At 39.0% G+C, this 27,241-nt stretch overlaps 1 protein-coding gene across 2 annotated transcripts in view; it reads right to left on the reverse strand.

Annotated features, from left to right (window-relative positions):
- Positions 1-226: 226 nt before the first annotated feature.
- rac2 (Rac family small GTPase 2) overlaps positions 227-27,241 on the reverse strand; it is a 34,237-nt gene continuing 7,222 nt past the window's right edge. Inside the window, exons 2-8 of one of the 2 annotated variants that reach the window (XR_014595641.1) lie at positions 26,713-26,784; positions 25,657-25,774; positions 25,235-25,297; positions 24,411-24,570; positions 23,357-23,490; positions 23,054-23,207; positions 227-341 (exon numbers count right to left, since the gene is read on the reverse strand). Coding sequence is in view for 1 of the 2 variants with exons in the window: in XM_083979419.1 (XP_083835545.1) it covers positions 23,360-23,490; positions 24,411-24,570; positions 25,235-25,297; positions 25,657-25,774; positions 26,713-26,784 (544 nt within the window). In the remaining variant the exon portion in view is untranslated. Of the gene's footprint in view, positions 342-22,567; positions 23,208-23,356; positions 23,491-24,410; positions 24,571-25,234; positions 25,298-25,656; positions 25,775-26,712; positions 26,785-27,241 lie in introns of those variants that run through there. The other variant, XM_083979419.1, reaches the window with a different exon arrangement.

Genomic DNA, 27,241 nt, shown 5'->3' on the forward strand with positions numbered 1-27,241 from the left:
TGTATAACACATGATCAATCATCTCATTGTAACACCATGTTTTCACTCACTAACATGTATTATCATCATTTAAAGCTGCACAGGACACTTTCTATACTGGTGAGCTCCACAAAGGGCAGTGACACATGTGCAGGACTTGTGGTGAACTGGGTGAAGCTGCAGGTGAATCTACGGTATAGTATAGTGTGTGACAGTCTGAGGGACAGTCTGTTGCTTGTGATTCATTCTGATAAAATGGGATGTTTTACAGAGCAGTCCTCCCTGGTGCTGCCTATATTATGCACTTTATAATTCAGGCATAGACTATGCTGTACAGGAAATATTGTACTGGTTTATTATCACTGCAGAAGCTTTTCTTTTTAACTAGTGGAAATCTAGATGCATTTTTTTTAAATAACTCGGGTGCAACCGTCTGAATCTCATTTTGCCTCTCTTAGATCATTGTGTGTTTAGTGAACTCACCACTCCAGTGCTCTGTATTATAACATTTAATCATCACTGCCCCCATGTGGTCACACTGAAACACTACAGTCTGATGTATGAGCTCCGTGTCACTTTAACCTGGACCTGTGCTGTGTCCACTTGTTCCATGAGACAATACAACATTTAGTGATAACGTCACTTTTCCCTCATGTAACGTTAATGAACAAACAGTTTCAGCAGCATCATGTGTCACTGTCATGTATTGTCTCTGACTCACAGTCGTCTCACTGCTTCAGTGTTTTAGACAGTTAGAAAGAATTCACAGAGACGACACTGATCATCACTGATCTCTCTTCTCTTTAACAGTGTCCAGTCTGGTTTACAGCTGATTTTATGGCTGATTTCATTTAATTATTGTTATATCCCTAAACTTCCAATAAAGACTAAAGGAGGGATCAGTATCATATAAAATATTTGTATTTTACAATGTTTTAGTAGTTTCATTATCTCTTGTTCATTAAAGGAGTCATCACCTGGTTTTTTATGTATCCAATCCCCCTTAAATTGCTTTGAATCAGTTCTTAAAACTTATTGGAAACATTTTTTTTTTTTAATTCAAACATAGAGCTTGTTCTGACACTTTTTCATATGGCAACTTTCTCTCGTGAGAGTAGGCGCGAGGTTTATTTATAATATTGTTTCCACTTCATGTTTATTCACCTCTGTGCAGCTAAAGGATATTTAATAGAGTATGTGAATGTAACAACTATTATTTGGAAATTGGCACAAAATTGTTGCAGTAAAATGTCTTAAGTTAAGAGTCTTTGTTAAATTCCATCTTAACAACATAAATGTAAAGAAAACTGTGCCATATCTTATTTTCTTTATGGAGCATAAATCCAGAATAATTTCATATATTTTTTGTTTGTTCGTTTGTTTTTTGCCTATTTCCACTGAAACTCATATTTCCAAATCTAAATAATAATTTGGTTAATGTCCACAGCCAAAGTAAATGTAATAAAGACTAAGGTTCAGGTTCGATAACTAAATAAAAACATTTGGTAAAGTTGGTAAAGAGCAACAAAAACACTGATCCACCACTCTGACCTTTGACCCTTTACATTCACTGACTATAAACACATTTCTGTCACATCTATGTAGTTCTTCATGATCGTCGGTTGTTTTAATTTCACATTTTAACATTTCAGTTCATGTTTCTGACAAACACTGAGTGAATCTTCTCTGGGTCATAGTTGAATGTCAGTCAGTGACAGAACGTGTGCAGGACCTGAAGCTCCTGAGTAAAAAGAGACGCTCTGTCTCTTCCAGTAGATGGCGTCCAGTGCACGGGGCCGTGGCTACAGACAGACATGTTACACACAGAGATCTGAGGGCTGGGAGTCATTGTTTCTTCTGTAACAGTGAGGATAAAGTCATGAACTCATAACAGATTTCAGACGCAACCCACCCCCCAAAACACCCCTCCTCATCTCTGGACAACCCATCACGATCACAGACTCCTACAAGTTTCATGGCACCCACATCAGCAACACACTCAAATGGGACTTTAACACAAGCCATACAGTATAATAAAAAAGGCCAACCAAAGACTATTCCACCGACCTCAGGCAACTCAAGAAATACAAAGTCAAATGCAATCTCCTCCTCCAGTTCTACACAGCCATCCTTGAAAGCATCCTCACAGCATCCATCACAGTTTCGCACGACAGACTGGACATTCACTCACGCAGCAAACTCCAACGTATCATAAAAAAAAGCATCCTTAATCACAAACACTCCCCTCCCATCACTTGACTCATTTTACCATAAACGCACAATAAAAAGAGCACTTAAAATAATCTCTGATCCAACACACCCAGCTAACCACCTGTTTCAACTGTTGCCCTCTGGTAGGCGCTTTAGGTCCATATCAACAAAAACATCTCCAAACTTCGTCTGTGTTAAATGTATAGTCTGTATGTAAAATGTCTGGTCTGATGTTGATGTCTGTTTATATATGGTAAATGTATAATTGATGTCTGGTGCCACACAGTACTATGTGCTACTATGTTGTGCCGAAAGCAAATTCTGCAGCACTTGTTGTGGCTCTGATGTCCAAGACTGAGTGGTCTTTTCGGTGCTGTAGCAGTTGTTGAGTGGTTTAGCAGAAGTTCTGGAGGATCGTCTGTTTTTGTTTTTGCTTCAGTTCACAGCAGCACAGTGCAGCTGCTCTCCTTGGTTTTTAATGCATTGATATTGTACAATAGTGAACAAAGTGCACTCTGCCCTTCATGTGCACTTACACTTGCCTTGCTGCATGTGGCTCTCGGCGCTTTCTTTCTTTCTTCATCTTGAAACTTCTGTCCTTATTACCTGAATCTGTGTCTTGAATGTATCATATGTGTTGTTCTACTATTGTTTTCTGGCACCTTTAGCCCACAACAAATGGTCTTTGCAACAATAAAGTATATGTAATCTATAAACTTCCTGATAGGTGAAGCAAAACTGAGCATCTGGCTGAGTAGACGATGAAAGGTCTGACCGTCTGGGTACTGATGCTACACTCATGTTAAAGGATTTGGTTGCCATTTGTTTGAAAGTTGAGTTTACGTTTTACAGAATGGTCTCTAATCTAGAAGAGTTTGTTTCTGATTGGGGGGATGAAAATGTTTTATGTTCTATAGTCGACCAATCTCTGGTTCTCAACCTCTGAAACACAGAATGTCTGCTGTTGTTTTGTTTTTGCTGTGCATGTTGGGTGATTTTTATGCATGTTCATTTATGTAAGTCATATTTTTGTCAATTAAAGGATAAGTACAAGGTCTCCTCTCCTCTCCTCCTTTATATCCCATCTTCTCTCTTCATCTTCTTCTCTAATTTCTCCTGTTTCCCTCTTCTTGTCGCCTCTCATTCTGTCATCCTCTACCTTCAGTCATCCTTTCCACCCCCTCTCTCCTCTCCTCTCCTCTCCTCTCCTCTCCTCTCCTCTCCTCTCCTCTCCTCTCCTCTCCTCTCCTCTCCTCTCCTCTCCTCTCCCCAGTTCACACCTGCTGTCTCCTCCTCCTCCTCCTCCTCCTCCTCCTCCTCCTCCTCTCCGTCACCTCCAGTACAGAAACAATAGTATAACAGAGCTAAGGGGCGTAGCTTTGTATCATAACTTCCAAGGAAATTACACAGATGTGTCTGTTAGATGACCGCTCACTGAAACAGTGTCTGAACATAAAGACCGTTGTGTAAAAGGTGAGATAACAAGATTTACTGTAAATTGACAGGTAATGTCAGGTACAGACTCTCTGTATAGTCCATGAACGTAGCGTTGTATCACAGAGTCAAATTCAGGATGCAAAACATTCAACGTGTGAATTTATGGACTTTCATCAACTCACCAGAGCTCTGCTGTTTTAACGAGCCAACGGTAAGGGTTAATGTTTGACCGATGAACTGGAATAAATGTATTAAAGAAACTACGAGAGCAGTGAGGACACACACCAGTACAGTTACGATGTCCATTGTGTGAAGTTTAAATTGGCCATAAGCTGAGCTGCACCACTTCACCTCATCAGTCATGATGTGACCTTATTTTCATCAACACAACGCTGATTATTTGAGTTTGGTTCAATACTGTAACAACAATACACAACAGTGGAAATAATGACAATATATGAGAAATACATTTGAGTGCGTCACACAAGTTACATTGCTGTTCAATGTGCAGGAAAACAAACTAAAATTATTGGAAAAAAAATTAAACCTACTCAACAGAAAATAAATGATCAGATCAACTGAATACTATGACACAACAGTAAAATCTCAAATACAGTCAGGACAGTGACCGGTTCTTCCAGAGACTCCAGAGTCAACACAATGACCCTTTTACTGTAATTTTTAACCAGTTCTCTGCAGACTTCAAATTACACATGGAAATACAATCTCATTGATGCAACTGCATAGGATAAAGTAATAAATAAGAACTTAAACAATTTCCAAAACACAGCGTGAAGACGCTCAAACAGAGCAAGTAAAAGAAATTTAAGATTGTAAAATGTTCTCATAGACTTGCACCAGTGAGAAAATGATTGATTTTATAGTTTTGCTGCACAAAACCAGCAAGTTTAGTTTCAGTCAGTTCAGCAACAATAAAGAGAGAAACATATGGACTGACCTGAGTCTCATTTAGTCAAATTAGATACAAGACTTACAATGACACAGTGGAAACTAGTTACTGTGCAGAACATAATGGTCCTGGTGAATTTACATTAAACATTTTATTGTTTTATCTGGAACGTGCTGCAGGAGGCAGAGAAGCTGAACAGGCTGCTGCTGCATGGACACGTGTTCGTTAGAGAAGACCTTCAAGATAAAGAGACGACAAGTAAATGACCTTACCATGGAAGTTACACACACACACACACACACACACACACACACATGTGCGTGTGCATACTTACATCACATCATTTTAAGGTTCAGCAGATTTGTGAGCACAGTTCACTAAGATGTATTGTATCACAAACATCTCACAACCTAATGCAATCTTCCATCAAAAACACAACCACATTGTTGTTGATTGGTCAGATTGTTAACAGACATTTCTGTCAAAAAAACATCTTTGCATAAAAAAAAGAAACTTAGGAGTCACTGTGATGATAAAACACAGTCCTACTCCTTCATATAATTATGTTTCTCTTTAAAACAGAAAGACACAGAGCTCTTCACTGTTTTACATCACTAACATACACACAAGCTTTTCTTCCATCATATTTCAGACTGGTGAACTTTTTTTTAATCTCCTCAGTGTTACAGTCCCTACTAAAACTTTATGGAAGTCAGTGACAGTTACTGTTTATGATGGATCATAAATTTGCGTAAACGTCCCATCCTGTGTAGCCCTTTGGATTGTGTTGAATTTCTCTGTTAATTTATCTGATGAGCTGATAGTTGTCTCAGAGGACAAGAGGACGGTGTGGACAGACTAAGGAGACAGGGCTGTGGCACCAGGAGAAACATCATTAGATGGTCAGTGACTCAACTTACAACATACTTTTTTTTGTCTCATCTTTTTTTAATTACTTGATTGTATTTATCAAATTGTTTCCACACATAGGCTACTGCTCAATTATTAATGTTTATTTACTTCCATGCTGCTTCCTTTAATTAATGAGTGTTTAATAGATAAAGTAGATTATATCCTGAGCTGGTGTGTGTGTGTGTGTGTGTGTGTGTGTGTGTGTGTGTGTGTGTGTGTGTGCGTGCGTGTGTGCGTGTGTGCGTGTGCGTGCGAGAGAGAGCTAGAGGAGAGAGTGAGCATGTGTTTGTGTGTATGACACAGTTCCCATTGGTTGTGTAACTGATGAGACATGTTCTTCAAGTTCATGTGTTATAGTATCATAGTATATAATAGTAAACTGTGGAAATAGTTTTCACAGAAAGACAATATCGGTACGCCATGTGGCGCAGTGGGTAGAGCAGGCGCCCCATATGCAGAGGCTACAGTCCTGCCCCAGTTCGAATCTCGCATAGGGTGGCCCTTTGCTGCCTCCCTATTTCCTGTCTCTCTCAACTATCAAATAAAAAAATGCCCCAAAAATATACTTCAAAAAGAAAAGACAATGGCCGCGTTTCCCAGATTCGATCTTTCTTAAGGACTTAAGAAGGCTCTTAAGAAGGGTTCGGCTAAGAAGGAGCGCTAAGATACGGGTGTTTCCCAGATGCGTTCTTAACTGCCTTCTTAAGATCACGCCAAAGAAGCTTCTTAAGAAGCTCTTAGCGGGAGCTGTCCACCACCACAGTACTGAAACTGAATCAATCGATGCCAGGCAAATCGATTATTATATCACACGCCACCTATTACGCGCATAAATCACACATAGTGACAAGCGCAGCTGCACCGACGGGCGATGAATAAACCGAAAACGGGATTTCCACTTGTCAAACACGGGGTTAACACAGGTGTCGGCGGGCCTGATTAGAAACTTCTCCGCTGTTGTTGCCGCGTTGGTCACGGGCAGTGACGGACTGGCCGTAGGTGACACGGCACAGCCGCGTAAAGATGCGGCCAGACGGCTGCGTGACCATGTGATTGATGTGTGTGAAAATAAAAATAAAAATGTGCGCAGGGGCTGGCTGGTTTACAGCCAGACAACTCTGGAAAGGATGAAAACACAAGGTAGCAAATAGCTCACTTGATAGAGTATCCCCACTGCAAGTTGAAGCATTGCTGTGATCTGGGTTCAAATCCACCCAATAGAAAATTATTTTGGTGGTCAACACGTTTTTCTTTTCTCATCATCACTGAATGATCAATGCTATACATATGTATATAGGCTACATATATATTTAGGCAGTGGAGTGTTAATGCGTGACAGTCTTTTTGGTGCCAGCATAACATGGCACGGGAGGATCAGTGTCACGGCTGCCACACTCCGTGACACTGACCCTTGCTTGCGATGCCTCACCACACCAAGAAGCTGCCCACTGCATAAAAACACGATGAAACAGCGACACTAGGGGTTGATTTAAGAACGGCTGTGTTTTTGATGTTCATGCAGATATGGGACGTGGATGTGTGCGTAAAAATTATGATAAATGATAGTCATGATGATTAATTTTATTTGTGTGCCTGATGTGCAGAGCACACGTTATTCCTCATATTTAGGTTATTTATTGTTCTTATTTTATTTTTTATCTCTATTTTTTATTTCGGCACATATTTAATATGTTTTAAACATACGATGTGCACTGTTTAAATCTTGCTTAGTGTGATATTGATTTGCCTTGAAAAAGTGCTAAAAAGTCGCTAAGAAGACTCGAAAGAGTGGGTCAGCTCGATCTTACATTTCCTTCTTAGTGAAAGATCTTCTTAAGCTAAGAGCGACTCTGGGAAACACGTTCTTCTTTCACAGCGTTCTTAAGAGCGCTCCAAAGAAGATCTTAGCGCTAAGAGCTTCTTAACAAATCTGGGAAACGCGGCCAATATCAGTGTTTCAGACAGCTACAGTATGAGGCTCAGTGAGCTGCAGTGCTGCTCCTCTTTCCTGTGGCTCCTGAGCAGCTGGGAACCAGAAGGACAAAGTGAGAACCTGCAACAAGAGGTGTAGCTCATGTTCCACATTTATACAAAGTCTTTATATCAAGGAACAAAACATGATGAGTAGACAACACTGCAGGTTTGATAGATAGCATTTTGATAGATCAACAACCTCCATCAGTCAGTCAGTCAGTCAGTCAGTCAGGGACATGTGAGATCAGAGGACTGGGTTCAGTTGTGGCGTTCAGCCAAACACAGGATCAGGTGACATCGTGCTGCAAAATAAACCAGAGATGGAGGCAGTTCAGAAAAAGAAATGATACAATGGAGATAACTGAAAACTCAAAATAAGATCTGTCCCCTCTATACTTTAGAACCAGGTCTCCATAACTGATAAAATATTTCTGCCTGAGGACATAAGATGACTTACTTGGCCATATGGCCCTAAAACAATAATGATAAACATTATTTATATGGTACTTTTCAAAACAAGGTTACAAAGTGCTTGACAACATACAACAACAAAAGGGTAAACGAGTAAAGGAAATTAAAACCATATAATGAGACAAGTCATCCTCTGTCCTTAGACCCTCACATCAACTGAGGAAAAACTGTTTGTTCAGTCAAGAAAACAGTTTACAACATGGAGTATGGAGTCATGATGCAGCAGCTTCTACTGGGAAACTGGTGGACAGGCTGGTTCATAAACAGGGAGGGGAGGAGGTTTAGGAGCCGAGGAGAGGAGGAGACGTAGGAGGAGGTTGGTGCAGAGACATGAGGGAAAAAAACCTGAGAGAGAGAGAGACAGTCTGGACAGAGCACAAGGTACGACAGAAAAAGACAACATGAAACATCACAAACTCAAACATAAAGTGCATTTGTAAAAATGTGTTTCTAAGAGTGATTTAAAAGATTATGTGTGTAACTTGAAGGAGAACATAATCCTAAAGTTCAACCCCAGAACAGACACAGTCAGTGGAAACTAGGTTAAACTACAGTAGGTTACAGTAAACTAATGTGTTTCTGCCTCTTGGTTCTTGTTGGCAGCTCAGTTCTGCAGGTAACGACCCAACGAGCCGAGGTCACTGGACCCAAACAGGTTCATGAGAGAGAAGAAACACTGTTAGACAGAGAAAAGTAAAACCACCAAGTTTAGTTTGAGTCAGTTTAGCAACATTCAAGAGAGAAAACAGTGGAGTATGCTGAGTTTGATCTAATTCAAGTTAGAAAACAAGACTTACAATGACACATAGTAAAGATAGTGGTCACTTTAATGTGCAGAGTCTCACAGCTCGTTTGAATTTACATTTATTTCAGATAAAACAGCACCACGTTATGTCAGCTAGTTTTATCTGAGATGTGCTGCAGGAGGCAGTGAAGCTGAATAGACTGCTGCTTCATGGATCAAGATAAACAAATAGTGAACCAACCTGACTATAGTGAACGTAACTGACAGAGATCAGACTGAATGAATGGAGCATTGAGAGTTTAAACATGGTCTAACAGCACTGTGACTATGAGCTGAGTGAATGACAGCACATGAAGCAGCAGGACAGGAGGATGTGGTGTTTAATAAGATTAGACCTCCACCTGCAGCACTCATGTTCCCCTTTTCCACCTAAAAGTACCGGGTCCTAGTCCTGGTGCCAGTTCTTTGCTGGTTCAACTCACATGGCTCCAAAGAACCAGTTTGCTTTTCCACCGACAGGAAGTCAAGTCAGAGCTACGTCTCCATACAGGAGCTGCTCCTGTCTTTGCAAACCAACTATAGCTCTAAACCTGACCCAGTCCGACCTGCGGGTGTTGAATATTTAAAAGATCCCCTATAGGCCATGACTGTTTACCACTTTGATAATAAACCCCCTCAACTTTAACATTCAGTCTCTGTCTGTGTGCTTTTATACCAGAGTTAAAGGGAAGACGAAGTTATTTCACCAGAAATGTCTCTGCATAGAAAAACAAACAAACTCTGGAGCCACTGGAGGAATCTTCTTCAATCAAAGATCATCAGCTGCTTGTTCACAGTTTGACCAGTGAACAGTCTCATGGAACAGACTATTGTGTCGGGAAAAACATTAAACTATTTCAGTGTAAATGAAGGACATTTATTTTCTGTCTCCTGATAAAACATAGTCCAAAAACTACTTCATGTCAGAGAAGTCAGTCTGTCTAATGTCTAGATTGTTTCTATAATGAAAAAGTTAACAAGGATCACCAATTATTCACATCTGTCACATAGGAGTACTAGTTCTTAACTTGAACTTCTTTTTTTTTAATCAACTCAGAGTTAAAGTTCAACCTAAAATGTTATGGAGGTCAGTGTCAGTTACTGTTCAAAGAAATCATAAATTTGCATAAATGTGGGCGTGTCATTTTTTTCTATCAAGCTATATGTTAATGAGATGACTATTGTGTCAGAGGAGGACAGGACGGTGTGAAGGTACTTAAGAAGACAGGGCTGTGGCACCAGCAGAGCAGTCATTAGATGGTCAATGACAGCAATGGCTCGTCCAGCTCTTCTTTACTTCCTGCTGTGGCTCGGTGAGTAGGAAACAATTGTTACTGTTTCAACCAGTTAGAAATGATCCTGTGACACTGTGTTGATTTACTGAGTCCAGCTGTGATGAGGGGGGAGGTTTGGTTTGGATCATGGAGCTACAGGAACAAAGACTTTTCAACTTCTGGACCTTGACTAACACAAAGATTTGACTGTTCCATGAATTCATTGACTTTTTGTGGCCACTCACTACTGTTGTTTTCTAACTCACACTCACCTGGTGACCACTTTGTCTTTCAGGTGTCACACTGAGTTCAGCCATGAATCTAGAGAAGAGGATCTTCTTTACCTGTGATAAAGATGAACGTCACTATCATGTCAAGCTGATACCAAAAGATACTGCAGGAAAGGAGTATACCTGTGGTGGCTCTCTGATCAGAGACCAGTGGGTTCTGACTGCAGCTCACTGCTTGGAGCCAGGATGGTGAGTAATACATAATAACTAATGCATTAATCACTAATGAATCTGAATATCTTCTACTTGAATCGACAATTGACTAACTATGATGAAAATGACAATTTAATGTAGATTACATAAACACCATGTGAAGCACATGTTTTTGTGTTGATAATACTGAAAATATGGATAATAGACAGACTGATCTGTTACATTCAAATGTTCACATTTATGTCAGTGATGTTTCTCTTTTTCCTCCTTCTTGTAGGACCCTCAAAGCAATTGTAAATTTTCATCCAGGTGACAAACGAGAGGAAATGACAATTGACACCAGTGATCAAGGATGCATCCAGAAGGAACCAGGTGATCATGACATCATGCTGGTGAAGTTGCCTCAGAAACCTGGTGGCTACCACCAGACAGTAAAGCTTCCAACCCAAGATGATTGTAACAACAAAGATATCAAAGTGTGAGTTATGATCTCTCTCTCTCTCTCTCTCTCTCTCTCTCTCTCTCTCTCTCTCTCTCTCTCTCTCTCTCTCTCTCTCTCTCTCTCTCTCTCTCTCTCTCCCTCTCTCTCCCTCTGCCAAAAAATAATTGCAATTCTTTATTTGTTATCTCTTTGTTTATTTGTTTAGATAATATGACATGTCCACCACAGCTCAGACGCTTCAGTTAGAGATTAGACAGATCCCTGATGATAATGATGTTTAGTAACAAGAGGAAATACTCAATTAATAATATCTGCAACAGTAACTTTTACAGCTTCACCAATTATTTCAACAACATTAACATTATATTTTTCAAACCTCTGATTCCATTCAATGACTAACTTTGTCTTCGAAACTTCTTAAGTGTAGCTATGTACCCAGGTTTTTTGAGAAGCAAATTATAGAGTTCTCCCCCTAAAAATACTGATTAAAACAATTAATTAACCTGTGCTCCACCAAGACAGGTCTTGAGGTTATTGTCCTTGTTACGTTCCCTCTACTGTCTAGGGACAGTGGGGAAGCAACAATGAATGAAATAATTAAACTGAAATGAAACAAGAGTCCAAGTTTAAAAGAAACAAATTATTTTTTTTCAGTCATACTTTGGTTATTGTTCTACTTTTGAGGGACAGAATGTGTTTTTAATTGTTGTTTAACTATCTTATGAATTCCTTCTATTTCAATTTTCAATTTATTCTTCATTGCATTTTCTAGAGGCGAAAAATATCAGATGTCAGGCTACATCCATGGTAAAGATCCCAAGTCTGGTGTAAAAGGTGAGATGACAAGTTTGATAGATTCATGGAACTGGTGTCTTTTTTCATTTCACGTCTCCTTTGTCAAGCAAACAACATCATCTTTAGAACTTCCTTTTAGAGTATTTCAGAATAAAAGTTAAAAAGAGCTTGAAATAAACCATTGTTGCTGTAAAATGTTATGGAAGTAGTGTTTGCTAAGATGCTGTTGTAGCAGAGGAATGGAGCTCAATGAGACATGAGAAAATAATTAAAGAAATCATTATCAAATTAATCTGGTTGGTCACATGTTGTCACCCACCTCCCTTCTTCAGTTTCTGTTTACTGGGAGAAAATTTGATGCAATCCCTTTTGATTCTTGTTTGTGTAATGAGGGTTTTGAGAATGACATGAAATGAAGAGTTAGCAGGTTTGTCTTCTTAAAATGTTGTATTTTCTTTCCATCTCCAGTTCTCCTGTCATCTAACCACCAACTCCAATGTGCAACTCTGACAGCTGCTGCGTGTAAAGGCAGAGTGCCAAAATGTCTTTCACATATTCCACAGAAGAATTGGATCTGTGGAGAAGGAAACAATGTGGACACAGGCGGGGTGAGTTGTCCTGGCTTCTGTTTATGTTCTAGTCAGGCAATGTTTCGTATTTTTAATAAATAGCCTCTTCAATGTTTAAATAAAAATTACATATAGAATGTATGATGAAAAATAATCTTTTTCTCCCTCAGGGTGACTCTGGGAGTGGAGCGGTGAAGGACAACGTGATATATGGTGTCTATAGCAATGGTGGTGATTATCCATGTGATATATCAGCATTTGCCCTGAGAGTGTGTCCATACCTTGTTTGGATTAATACGACTGCAATATGAAACAACTAAACATTCATAATAAATGAATTATGAGTTTTCAGCTCTACAATGAACATTGTGTGATTTGTGAAGTTTGACTATTAATGTGTATTTCTGATACTGAAAAAGGATTCATTGCAACTTAGGTCAGTGCACTGAATATTTATTCCAAAGGGCCAAAAGGCATTAATAAAGGGCATAACAGTAATAACACTGAAGTGACTGTGATCTGCCATCAAATAGAGAAATGATTCCTCCACACACATTTGCCTGAGATCATTGCACATAGATTTGTGTCAAATTTAAACATGGGAGGAAACTTCTCTGGGTCATTGTTGACACCTGAGGACTTCACTGAACATGTGCCTCGTCCTGGAATAACGGTGTCTCTTCACTGACGAAGCATAATGGTGATTCAACAGTATATCAGTTTGCATATCTGAACAACTGAAAAAGAAAACCATATGTGTAAATAATGTAATATAATGTAAAATGAGTCATTTCAAGTCTTTGTTAATGACAATATTGGCCTTCGGTCCTACACTTTGTTCCACACTGAAATATCTCATCAACTATGGGTACATTTCAAACAAATGATGTTAATTTTCCTTATGGGAGGAAAGTAATACTAAACTCAGTTGGAGTCAGAATTAAAAGTTACACTTACATACTGTAACTCAGATAAAACCAAATGTATCTGCTAACTTCCCTCAGAGAACTCATGCAGACAGTGACATGTGTCTGATGCTGCTCACATGAAGCTTTAGAGACAATGTAGGAACTGGAAAACCACATGTTTGATTCAGATTTACTGAACAGTTATTAGTTGACAAAAAAACATTTTACTCTGGAGACTTTTGGCTCAATTAAAGATTATTTTACTTCATTTTAACATCACAACAAAGAACACATTTGTTAATAACTTTTATTGAAATATAACATTGTTCAGCTTCCTGCTCATACAAACATTCCTGATCCTTATTCTTAATCATTGTTCATCACTCTCAGAACAACAGCTGTATAGCACATGATCAATTCATCTCATTGTAACACCATGTTTTCACTCACTAACATGTATTATCATCATTTAAAGCTGCACAGGACACTTTCTATACTGGTGAACTCCACAAAGGGCAGTGATACGTGTGCAGGACTTGTGGTGAACTGGGTGAAGCTGCAGGTGAATCTACAGTATAGTATAGTGTGTGACAGTCTGAGGGACAGTCTGTTGCTTCCACATTTAGTGATTCATTCTGATAAAATGGGATGTTTTACAGAGCAGTCCTCCCTGGTGCTGCCTATATTATACACTTTATAATTCAGGCATAGACTATGCTGTACAGGAAATATTGTAGCCTACTGGTTTATTATCACTGCAGAAGCTTTTCTTTTTAACTAGTGGAAATCTAGATGCATTTTTTTTTTAAATAACTCGGGTGCAACCGTCTAAATCTCATTTTGCCTCTCTTAGATCATTGTGTTTAGTGAACTCACCACTCCAGTGCTCTGTATCATAACATTTAATCATCACTAAAGAAGCCATGAGACTGAACCTTGTGTGATGTTTGTTGTTTTTTGTTATTAAAGAAAATAATCTCATGATCTAAATCTCCCCGTCTGTATAGTAAGCATGAACAGAGTCACATCAGATGATACGTTCTATAAACAAACAACTATTATTAGATTAGAGTAAATTACATATACCCACACTTGTCTGTGTTCAATAATACTACAGATAAGACATTTTTAAAGGAAATCACCACTTCAGTGCTCAGAATCATAACATTTAATCACTGCCCCCATGTGGTCACACTGAAACACTACAGTCTGATGTATGAGCTCTGTGTGTCACTTTTACATAACATGGACCTGTGCTGCATCCACTTGTTCCATGAGACAATACAACATTTATTTTTGACATCATTTTTCCCACATGTAACGTTGATGAATAAACAGTTTCAGCAGCATCATGTATCACTGTCATGTATTGTCTCTGACTCACAGTCGTCTCACTGCTTCAGTGTTTTAGACAGTTAGAAATAATTCACAGAGACGACACTGATCATCACTGATCTCTCTTCTCTTTAACAGTGTCCAGTCGGGTTTACAGCTCATTTTATGACTGATTTCATTTAATTACCTTACAGCGTGTCTCCTTGTTATATCCCTAATCTTCCTAAAGACTGAAATGTCATATAACATATTTCTATGTTTTAGTTTAATTATCTCTTGTTCTTTAAATGTGTTGTTTTCATTTATAACATTGTTTCCACTCTATGTTTATTTACAGTACCTCTGTGCAGCTTCCTATAAAGAATATTTAATAGAGTATGTGAATGTGACAACTATTATTTGGGAATTGGCACAAGATTGTTGCAGTAAAAAGTCTTCAGTTAAGAGTCTTTGTTAAATTCCACCTTAATAACATAAATGTAAAAAAAAAAAAAAAACTGTGCCATATCTTCTTTTCTTTATGGAGCATAAATCCAGAATAATTTCAAATGATTTGTTTTTTTACCTATTTCCACTGTAACTCATATTTCCAAATCAAAATGATAATTTGGTTAATGTGGACAGCCAAATTAAATGTAATTAAGACTTGGTTCAGGTTCGATAACTAAATAAAAACCTTTGGTAAAGTTGGTAAAGAGCAACAAAAACACTGATCCACCACTCTGACCTTTGACCCTTTACATTCACTGACTCATAATGTTCACATTTCTGTCATACCTATGTAGTTCTTCATGATCGTCGGCTGTTTTTATTTCACATTTTAACATTTCAGCACGTGTTTCTGACAAACACTGAGTGAATCCTCTCTGGGTCATAGTTGAATGTCAGTCAGTGGCAGAACGTGTGCAGGACCTGAAGCTCCTGAGTAAAAAGAGACGCTCTGTCTCTTCCAGTAGATGGCGTCCAGTGCACGGGGCTGTGGCTACAGACAGACATGTTACACACAGAGATCTGAGGGCTGGGAGTCGTTGTTTCTTCTGTAACAGTGAGGAATCTCTGCAGCACTTGTGGCTCAGATGTCCAAGACTGAGTGGTCTTTTCTCGGTGCTGTAGCAGTTGTTGAGTGGTTCAGCAGAAGTTCTGGAGGATCGTCTCTTTGTTTTTGGGCCTCGGTTCACAGCAGCACAGTGCAGCTGCTCTCCTTGGTTTTAATACATTGATATTGTACAATAGTGAACAAAGTGCACTCTGCCCTTCATGTGCACTTACACCTTGCTGCATGTAAACCTGTGGCACTAGGCACTTTCTTTCTTTCTTCATCTTGAAACTTCTGTCCTTATTACCTGAATCTGTGTCTTGAATGTATCATATGTGTTGTTCTACTGTTGTTATCTGGCACTTTTAGCCCACAACAAATGGTCTTTGCAACAATAAAGTAAATGTGTCTTGACTGTATTATGTGTGTTGTTCTACTGTTGTTGCCGTGGTATCTGGTACTTTTAGCCCACAACAAATTTTCTTTGCAACAATAAAGTATATAATCTAAACTTATCTAAACTTCCTGATAGGTGAAGCATAACTGAGCATCTGTCTGAGTAGATGATGAAAGGTCTGGGTACTGATGCTACACTCATGTTAAAGGGTTTGGTTGCCATTTGTTTGAAAGTTGAGTTTACATTTTACAGAATGGTCTCTAGTCTAGAAGAGTTTGTTTCTGATTGGGGGGATGGAAATGTTTTATGTTCTGTAGTAGACCAATCTCTGGGTCTTAACTTCTGAATGTCTGTTATCGTTTTGTTTTTGCTGTGCATGTTGAGTGATTTTTATGCATGTTCATTTATGTAAGTCATGTAAGCCATTAAAGGATAAGTATAAGGTCTCCTCTCCTCTCCTCTCCCCAGTTCACACCTGCTGTCTCCTCCTCCTCCTCTCCATCACATCCAGTACAGAAACAATACGTGACATGGAAGTATGACAGAGCTAAGGGGCGTAGCCTTGTATCATAACTTCCAAGGAAATTACACAGATGTGTCTGTTAGATGACCGCTCACTGAAACAGTGTCTGAACATAAAGACCGTTGTGTAAAAGGTGAGATAACAAGATTTACTGTAAATTGACAGGTAATGTCAGGTACAGACTCTCTGTATAGTCCATGAACGTAGCGCTGTATCGCAGAGTCAAATTCAGGATGCAAAACATTCAACGTGTGAATTTATGGACTTTCATCAACTCACCTGGTGTTTACTGTAATCTTGTTACAGAGCTGTGAGGACACACACCAATACAGTTATGATGAGGCCATAAGCTGAGCTGCACCACCTTACCTCAGTCATGATGTGACCTTATTTCCATCAATGTTTGGCTTATCATTTGAGTTTGGTTCAATAACAACAATAACAGTGGAAATAATGACAATATATGCAAAATAAGTACAAATTACATCATTCTGCAATGTGCAGCAATTAAAACTTCATCAAATAATTATATATAAAGTCAATTAAAAAAAATATGTGGATTTCAGTTGAATACTATGACACAGCAATATAATCTCAAATACAGTCAGGATAGGCTCTACACAGTATGATGCACAAGTGTGGTAAGAAGGGAGACGGGTTTGACACATTGTCAGTGACCGGTTCTTCCAGAGACTCCAGAGTCAACAAACTGACGCTTTTTATTTTTAACCAGTTCTCTGCAGATCTCAAATTACACATGAAAATATATACTGTAAAATCTCATTCATGCAACTGGGATAAAGTAATAAATAAGACAAATTCCACACTGAGTTGGTGTGAAGACGCTCAAACAGAGCAAGTAAAAGAAATGTAAAACTGTAAAATAAACCTGCACGAGTGAGAAAATGATTGATTATATTGTTTTGCTGCACAAAACCAGCAAGTTTAGTTTCAGTCAGCTCAGCAACAATAAAGAGAGAAACATATGGACTGACCTGAGTCTCATTTAGTCAAATTAGATACAAGACTTACAATGACACAGTGAAACTAGTTACTGTGCAGAACATAATGGTCCTGGTGAATTTACATTAAACATTTTATTGTTTTATGTGGAACGTGCTGCAGGAGGCAGAGAAGCTGAACAGGCTGCTGCTGCATGGACACGTGTTCGTTAGTGAAGACATTCAAGATAAAGAAACGACAACCTATTCATATTGGTTTCATCAACATCAGATCAATCAATAACAAGGCTCTTCTTATCAATTACATGATTGTTGACCATGGCATGGATATACGTACTAGGCGTGTGTGAAACCTGGCTAAAACCAAATGAGGCTCTTTCTCTAGTTGAAGCTACCCCACCCAATTATTCCTATTCACATATTGCCAGATCAGTTAAAGCCGGTGGGGATGTTGGCATGATCTTCAATCCAAGTCTAGGTCTTGTACACAACCATAGACATAAGCTGTCATCCTGTGAGATTCTCTTTATACCCTCTGCTACAACTTGCCTTGGTTCCTTCTACTCAGTCATGTTATATCGCCCACCAGGACCTTATTCTTCTTTTCTGGATGAGTTCTCTGATTTTCTCTCTGACCTTGTGACCCATACGGATAACATCATCATTTTTGGCGACTTTAATATACGTGTTAACCAACACGGATCCACTGACCAAAGCCTCTGGAGTCACTGTGATGATAAAACACAGTCCAACAACTCCTTCATGTTTCTGATCAGAAACTTCAGTCTGAAGAATCATTATGTTTCTCTTTAAAACAGAAAGACACAGAGCTCTTCTCTGTTTTACATCACTAACATGCGCACAAGCTTTTCCTCCGTCATATTCCAGCCTGGTCAGAGTGAACTTTTTTTTTAATCTCCTCAGTGTTACAATCCATCTTAAAACTTTATGGAAGTCAGTGACAGTTACTGTTTATGATGGATCATAAATTTGCGTAAACGTCCCGTCCTGAGTAGCCATTTGGATTGTGTTGAATTTCTCCATCAGACTATGTTAATGAGTTGATAGTTGTCTCATAGGAGGACAGGACGGTGTGAACATATAAGAAGACAGAGCTGTGGCACCAGCAGAGCAGTCATCAGATGGTCAATGACAGCAATGGCTCGTCCAGCGCTTCTTTACTTCCTGCTGTGGCTCGGTGAGTAGGAAACAACTGTTACTGTTTCAACCAGTTAGAAATGATCCTGTGACAATGTGTTGATTTACTGAGTCCAGCTGTGATGAGGGGGGAGGTTTGGTTTGGATCATGGAGCTACAGGAACAAAGACTTTTCAACTTCTGGACCTTGACAAACACAAAGATTTGACTGTTCCATGAATTCATTGACTTTTTGTGGCCACTCACTACTGTTGTTTTCTAACTCACACTCACCTGGTGACCACTTTCTCTTCCAGGTGTCACACTGAGTTCAGCCATGAATCTAGAGAAGAGGATCATCGGAGGTCAACCCTGTGGTGCTGATGAAGGTCTCTATCATGTCGATTTGACACCAAAAAATAGGAAAGGAAAATAATTTGTTTCACACTGTGGTGGCTCTCTGATCAGAGACCAGTGGGTTCTGACTGCAGCTCACTGCTGGAAGACATTTGGGTGAGTAACACAACTATCACTCATGAATAAAACAATCTGAATTCTGTGATCTTAAATTGACAACTGATGTAACCAAAATGAAAAATGATATCATGCAGATTGCATAAACACCACAGACATCAAAATGCATGTTATTGTCTTAGACAGTCTTGTCTGTAACATTCAAATGTTTGTATTAATTTAGGTGATGTTCCTCCTTTTCTTCTACTTGTAGGTCCATGAAAGCAGTTGTTAATGTCCACCCAGGTGGTGAAAAAGAGGAAATTGATGTTGTAAAAAATGTGGTCTATGGGACGTTGAAGAAACACAACATCATGCTGCTGAAACTGTCTAAGAAACCCCAAAACATCCATACAGTAGATCTTCCAACCGGAGCTGAATGCAAAAATGACATTAAAGAGTAAGTTGTGATTTCCCTTTCTTTCTCTGTAATAAGTTCAGATTGTGTGACTCTTGGTCCTTTATATTGGCTGTATATGTGTGTGCATGTGTTTGTATAGCTAACTATCTTAGGACCAACATCGGTTATCAGTTATAAAATGTTGTGAGGACATGTTTGACATCAAACGTCTGTTTGAAGGTGAAGATCAGATTTTGGTTGGTTGGTAAGGGTTAGGAATTAGGTTAAGTTTATAATTAACCTTAAGGGTTCAGGATAGAGTTTGTACTGTATTACTGTAATCAATATTTTTTCAAGGACTAGTGTGATTAATCACATGATTTCCTTAGTTAACTTATGACAAATTATCAAATCATTGCACTTAACCAAATTAAATGTATTATTATTATTATTATTAGTACTATACTGTAAATGTACCTGATTAAGAGGGATATTATGTTTTTGTCTGTCTGTCTGTCTGTCTGTCTGTCTGTCTGTCTGTCTGTCTGTCTGTCTGTCTGTCTGTCTGTCTGTCTGTCTGTCTGTCTGTCTGCCTGTCCGTCTGTCTGTCTGGTCGGACCAGTAATGTAACAGTTTGTCTCAAAGGGCTTCATGGCATCATATCAGCCTCCTCTGCCCTTAGGCCCTCACATCCACTGAGGAAAAACTCCATAGAAAACCCTTTTAACAGGGAAAACAATTGGAGAAACCTCAGGGTGAGCAACAGAGGAGGGATAGATGTTGTATACAGACAAGAAAACAGTTTATAACACAGAATATGGGGAAAAAAACATGGAAACATGGAAAGCAATGTTTCCATGATGGAAAACAAGAGCTGATGAAGGCAGTTTCTAGGAAAGGCAGGGAGAGCAGGTCAGCTTAACGGGAGTAGTGGGTGGCAGACTGGTTCGTTGTTCATGAGAAGGGAGGTGCAGGCCGGTCTAACAGCAGGGGAAAGGGGGTGATGCAGGCGGCGGTTGGTCCAGAGGGATGGAGAGGGGGATTTTTTATTTTTTTTTATAAAATTCATTTCTTGAAAAGATGTCTTTTCTTATTTTCCAGAGGAGATACGTTTCAGGTCGCAGGTCTTGGGATCAATGTCGTAGATGCCAATAATGAATTTGGTGAGATTATTTTTGATCACTTTTGGAATATGATCTCTTATATTTATGTGTTAAAGTAAAATGTGTCATTGTTTAGACAATAATAAATTTGCCTTTTTATTTCAATGGTCATGTTTTTGGATTCAATATTGTTTTTACATGAGTTTTCAGTTTTATTTAAAAAAAATAATGAATTAATGGTTTTTCTTTTCTTTAGGGAAGGAGTATCCAACAGAGCTTCAATGCATCAATGAAGTGCCTGTCGTTCAATGTAATAAAGCTGCGAAAGAAAGCATTAAAAAATCATCTAAACTACTCACCCAAATCCTACCGGTTGAAAATGCTTTCTGTGCCCAAGAGCCAACCAAGTACACTGCTACAGTGAGTTGTTGTCATGTTTTCTAATCTGACATATTCTGTTATCAGAACAAGTACTTTAAGGTAGATGTATTTTTTTTGTCATAATCTCATAATCTGTATTTTTCTCTCACAGGGTGACTCTGGTGGAGGAGCAGTGTTCAAAGGCAAGATATATGGGATCGCCATTGGTGGTAATCCCCTACATGTATTTGTGGAACCATTTTTTTTCTTGAGAGTCTGCCAATACCGCTCATGGATTGACTCTACTATTGCCAAAAACTGAACATGTCAAACATGAACAACAACTCATGTTGAACATTAATAATAAAGATGCCATGAAACTTTGGCTCTTCAGTGAACCGTGTGTGATGTCTGTTGTTTCTGTTGTCATTTTTTGTCTTTTTAACAATCCTAACAACAAATTATTATCTTAAACAATATCAAAACTACAAACGTAACAATCTTTAGATCGTTAATTGGGAAATTGGCACTAAATTGCTTTGAAATATAAAGCGTTACATATCAATAGTTTTGGAATTTGTTTGCTGTATCATATTTGATGAAGCAACATTTGAGATATTTCAGATTATTGACTTTTATTTCCACTGTAACCTTATTTAAACCACATTTGTAAAATTACACTTACATTTATTTGTTTTTCGAATATGTCTCCTGTGGAGAGAAAAACCTTAAATCATTCTTGGGGTTGTTTATGAAATGACCACTGCGGTTCTCTGTATCCTAACATTTAATCATCACTGCCCCCATGTGGTCACACTGAAGCACTACAGTCTGATGTGGACCTGTGCTCAGTCTGTGTTTCCAGACATGATGAACCAGTATATCTCTTGGTTAATGTTTAATTAATGAACTGGAATATTTATGTCTAAAAAGAGACCCGATCAGAAAATACTGAAGACAGAAAAAAGCAGAGTGTTTATTTACATCACTTATTGATTTCTTGTCTTCATCTTGAACACAATCAGACTTTCCCTTGATAGTTACACACCTGTGTGTTTGAACACTGAAGCAGCACTGACCCCCCCCATGTGGTCACACTGAAGCACTGCAGTCTGATCTCTGAACTATGTATGAGCTGTGCGTCACTTTACAGTAACCTGGACCTGTGCTACGTCCACAAATCATTGTCAAAAGTTACATGTAAGACTATTTTAGTAGCTTCACTTATCACTATCGTGCATTTAGACAGCTTTAGAAATTAAATTACATGAAACAAATGTTAGAAAATCTGGATTTATAAGGAAGGTTTATATGGTAATTGTGTTCTATCTTCCCTTTATGAAGCATCATTTCAGGTATTTCTAATGATTTTCTTTTATTTCCAAATCAGAACATTTATATGGGAGAATTGTGCAAAAGAACACATAGAGGTTACATCCAATGATATTCTGTCATGACCAGAGCCAAAGTAAATGTAATTGATTAAACTTAACAGACCTGTCTCAGATCTGGGCCGTTACTTTCCACTATGAAGAACTCAGTGCCTCCTGCATTGGCTCTGAATATTCATAATTGTGTCATATTTATACAATTTCTAATAGTCCTGGTGTCTCTCCCTCAAGAATTGCAAAGTCATGAAACCAAATATTTGATCCTGACTTTCCTAAACAGTCAGTAGTCGACTTTGAAAACACAACATCAACACACATTGTTTTGGAGACGTTCAACTTAGTTAAAGATTCTTTCATTTTATTTTAATATCACAACAAAGAACACATTTGTTAATAACTTTTATTGAAATATAACATTGTTCAGCTCCCTGCTCATACAAACTTACATTCCTGATCCTTATTCTTAATCATTGTTCATCACTCTCAGAACAACAGCTGTATAGCACATGATCAATTCATCTCATTGTAACTCCATGTTTTCACGCATTTACATGTATTATCATCATTTAAGGCTGCACAGGACACTTTATATACTGGTGAGCTCCACAAAGGGCAGTGACACGTGTGCAGGACTTGTGGTGAACTGGGTGAAGCTGCAGGTGAATCTACAGTAGAGAATAGTGTGTGACAGTCTGAGGGACAGTCTGTTGCTTCCACGTTTAGTGATTCATTCTGATAAAATGGGATGTTTTACAGTGCAGTCCTCCCTGGTGCTGCTGTATTATGCATTTTATAATTCAGTCATAGACTATTCTGTACAGAAAATATTGTACCATTTTATTATCACTGCTTTTTTTTTCTTCTTTTTTTTAACTAGTGGAAAATCTAGTTTTATTTTTCTTTTAGAAACATTCAAAGTTTCAAATGCTCTTCTCATTTTCTAATAACCTGGGTTCAACCATCTGAATCTCTTTGTGTCTTCTCTCTGGTCCTGGAGGAACCTAGAACAATGAAGACCACACACATGTAGAAGTTGGTGCATGAGGTTAAGATTCAGGAAAAGCCAATCAATGGTTGAATTGCACTCGTGATCTTCCTCACTCATTCAATACGACTTCTCAATGATTATTTCTGTTGATGTCAGTCTTACCATCTACAGCAGAGAGCAGGGCTTCTTCTTGACCTTGGTGGGCTGGGGGCAGAGCACGGCACGGATGGCCTCGTCAAACACAGTCTTTAGACCACGCTGGGTCAAAGCCGAGCACTCCAGGTACTTCACTGCATCTGTATGAGTGAAAAAGGAGTTGCATTTATTTGGAGCTTTTCTAGTCTCTAAACTATGTTCCTGCACACTTCCTGCACAATAGTGGCCTACGATACTTTGACTGGAAGAGCCTGGGATTGGACCACCGACCTTCTGGAAAACCCAGTCTACCTCCTGAGCCACAAACTACTGTCTACTGTCAAACAAAACCCTCTCCCTCAATGTTGACCCTCAATCTCAAAAATGTGCGCTCCAGCTAGTGCTAGTGCTAGTGCTGTCCCGATTCTCAGAAAAATTAAGTTGAGGGGCAAGTTTAAGGGCTGTATAGCCCCCAATATTGAGATTTTCCAACACCACCCTTGGGAGCAAGGGCTATCCAGAATGCAGTATTTTCTTTGTTAATAGAGATATAAATATTACGAAAACCATTGTATTATCTAACTTTAGGGCCATTTTATGGATTATTTACCTCATTGTTGCATAACATTTTTTTTTTTTAAATGTTACGATCTTTTAATAGGAGGCCGGTGCGGACAAGTCATGTTGCTATCGTTTAGTTACAAAATGGTCATTTTTCCCTGTGGTAATGTAATTGTTAAGTTGTTTACAGCCTACGTACAAGGTGACTGGGCTAATGTCATCACCCGTAGCCGCAGAGTTATCTAATGATAGTTACAGTTGGTGTTTACCTTTCAATAAGCTGTGGTATGCAGAAAATGAAACTTATCACCCAGCGCATCCAGTTATGAGGTGGGGGGGGGGGGGGGGGGTCCTAAGATGTATCTGCATTTAAGGGGTGTCCCGTTTCTAAGTCACAAAATTACCCTTAACACTTTGTTTTGAGGGCTACTAAAATTAAGAGTTGAGCTTGAGGGTTGAGATTGATGGTTAAGATAGGAATTGGAATTCACAGAGTCGGTCGCCCATGAGTGTCACTGACCTATCTCCTTTGCCAGAGCCAGGCCCTGGGGGTAGGTGATCGGTGCCAGCTTTTTTTCCTTCAGCTTCTCGATGGTCTCCTTCTCGTCCCTCAGATCCAGCTTGGTTCCCACCAGGATGATGGGCGTGGAGGGGCAGTGGTGACGGACCTCCGGGTACCACTGGTAGAGGACAGGTTCAAAGACAAACGCAATGAATTTGCGTGTTAGAGTCCTATCAGGTTGTATCTGCCCTGAGCCTGTTGGGTTTTACTCAATGTCTTCTCCACACCCTGACAATTGGTAAAGGGATGGTCTGAAACTGAAATTGTAAAAATGATTTGTGATTGGATGAAGGTTTCACATTTGCCTTTTTCTATCAAGTGGCCCTGGTTTAAGATGCAACCTTGCAAATTGAGTGAAAATTTCCGTTTCAGACCTGTACTAATGGACTACACGGTTTTGCTGCCTCCTTGAACTTTCACAAATTCTCTCTTCCTAGCCTCTCAAAGCAGTTAGTTGATACACGGCTGGGCATCATGAGTAATAGCCAATGAATCACTATGCTGATTTTTTGAGCCTGTTTTTTTAACTGGTTTGTAAAAGTTTAAAATTTTGAGCAACTGTGTGCTGAAATTTCTGTCTAATACAGCAGTTACCTGTTGGGAATCTTTACAGTCTAAATTCCCTTGGGACTTGTATGATCTGAGATTCTTTACAATTCATAAAACATCTTCATAGTGGTCAGTGTTACGAGATTTCATGAAACTGCATGTTGACTTGTTGACTTCCTAGATAGATAGGCTACTGTATGTTAGAAAGATGCACCTTTAAAGACGATACTCACCTTAGCTCTGACGTTCTCATAGGACGCTGGGCTCACCAGGGAGAAACAGATCAGGAAAACATCCTGGATGAATAAGGGAGAGAGTGTCAAGTGTTTGTATCAGGGCTGGGGTAATAGTTTGTTCCCTCATCTAACTGCAGGGGGCAATATTTCCCTCTTGGATTGTGGACATGTCCACTTGGCTCATCCTGAATGTTTGGGTACTTGATTCAAACTGCACCAAAATGTTGAAACATCATAACATCTTTTTAGTTAGTTGGTTTGTTGCTTTTTTTCTTTTCTTCAGTGAGATATAGCATCAATATGAAGCAGTGTTGTGTACATACATGTGGAGATTTTTTTGTTGTTGTTGTCTAATGAATTTAATCTTGATACTGTTTGTGTGGATTGTATTTATGTCTGTGTGTCTGTGATTATATTACCGTCTGTGGGTAAGACAGTGGGCGGAGCCTGTCGTAGTCTTCCTGTCCCGCTGTATCCCAAAGTCCCAGGTTGACTGGTTTACTGTCAACCATCACATTAGCTGAGTAGTTGTCAAATCTGTGGAGCAAGCAAAATCAGTGAATCAATCAATCAATCAATCAATCAATCAATCAATCAATCAATCAATCAATCAATCAATCAATCAATCAATCAAATTATTTCATCCTCTTGTGTTGAGCACACTCAGATTGGAAAAAAGTGTGTATCATTGGGTGTTAAGTGAACTCACCACTGCAGTGCTCTGTATTATAACATTTAATCATCACTGCCCCCATGTGGTCACACTGAAACACTACAGTCTGATGTATGAGCTCTGTGTGTCACTTTAACCTGGACTTGTGCTATGTCCTCTTGTTCCATGAGACAATAAAAGACTTGTGAAATCATTGTGAAAAGTTTCATGTAAGACTGTTTTAGTAGCATCAAGTATCTGTCACATATTTACATCGAATCAGAGAAGCAAAAAAAATGTTTACACTTTAAAAATTAAAAAAAAAAACAGAGCCAACACTGATGTTTCTTCTCTTTAACAGTGTCTGGTTTGGAGATGATTTTTAGATTTTCAACTTAACTTTTTTTTATTTCATTCTCTTTTACTGAACTGTATTCAGTGTAAGTAAACACAGGACCAGTGCCTTGCTCGTGGGCAGAGCAACAACAACTGGTGGTGAGGAGGACAGTGTTTATCATTTACTCTCTTCTTCTCTACTTCCTGTACCAGTTCAGCTCTGAGCTGTCAGGCTCTTAGGAAGAAGTGTGTTTTCATAACCTGCAGCTACTGCTGCTGCTGCTGCTGCTGCTGCCAGCCTGGACATGTCAGCATCAACACCGGCACACACGTGCACGTGTACTGCAACTGTCTTTGTGTGTGTGTTATGTCATACTGAGTCTCTTCTACAGTATGTGAACATCCAAGTAGAAAGAAATGCCCTTTTATAAGAGAGAGAAAGAGAGAGAGAATTGAGATGAGATGTGTTGGTGTGCATCATACTCACACAGTAGGAATGTACTCCCCGGGGAAGGCATTGGTTGTGTAGCTGATGAGGAGACATGTTTTTCCCACAGCTCTAAATAACACAAGTAAAAAACACAAAGAGACACAATGAGAAGACAATGACATTGTTTCAGGGAGTAAAACTGGAGGTGAGAGACGGATTAAATGTGGATGGGACTTTACCAGGAGACATAAACTTTGTCCCACTTCTATTCTACACTCTACATATGTAGGCTACTGTTTATTTTTATAGCATACAAGGACAGACTTTCCACCATGAGCTAACAGGAAGTGATGCAAGACATCGGTCACACCTCAGACTTAAAATGTCACTGCAGCTTTACAGAGAAAAAGCAGTTTTAGTGCTAATACCACTTTTTTTTCTTTTTGAAAATCGAGACATCTGAGCCAGAAACATGCTGAAGACTGCAGAGCGGCGTGGTGCAGCAGATGATCAAACAAGTATCAACTAGCCTTGTTCTTATTTTTTGTTCCAGAGCTTTGCTGTCAGCATTTCATCAACAACACCA

Source organism: Trachurus trachurus, assembly GCF_905171665.1.
Source record: "Trachurus trachurus genome assembly, chromosome: 1".
Classification (NCBI taxonomy): Eukaryota; Metazoa; Chordata; class Actinopteri; order Carangiformes; family Carangidae; genus Trachurus; species Trachurus trachurus.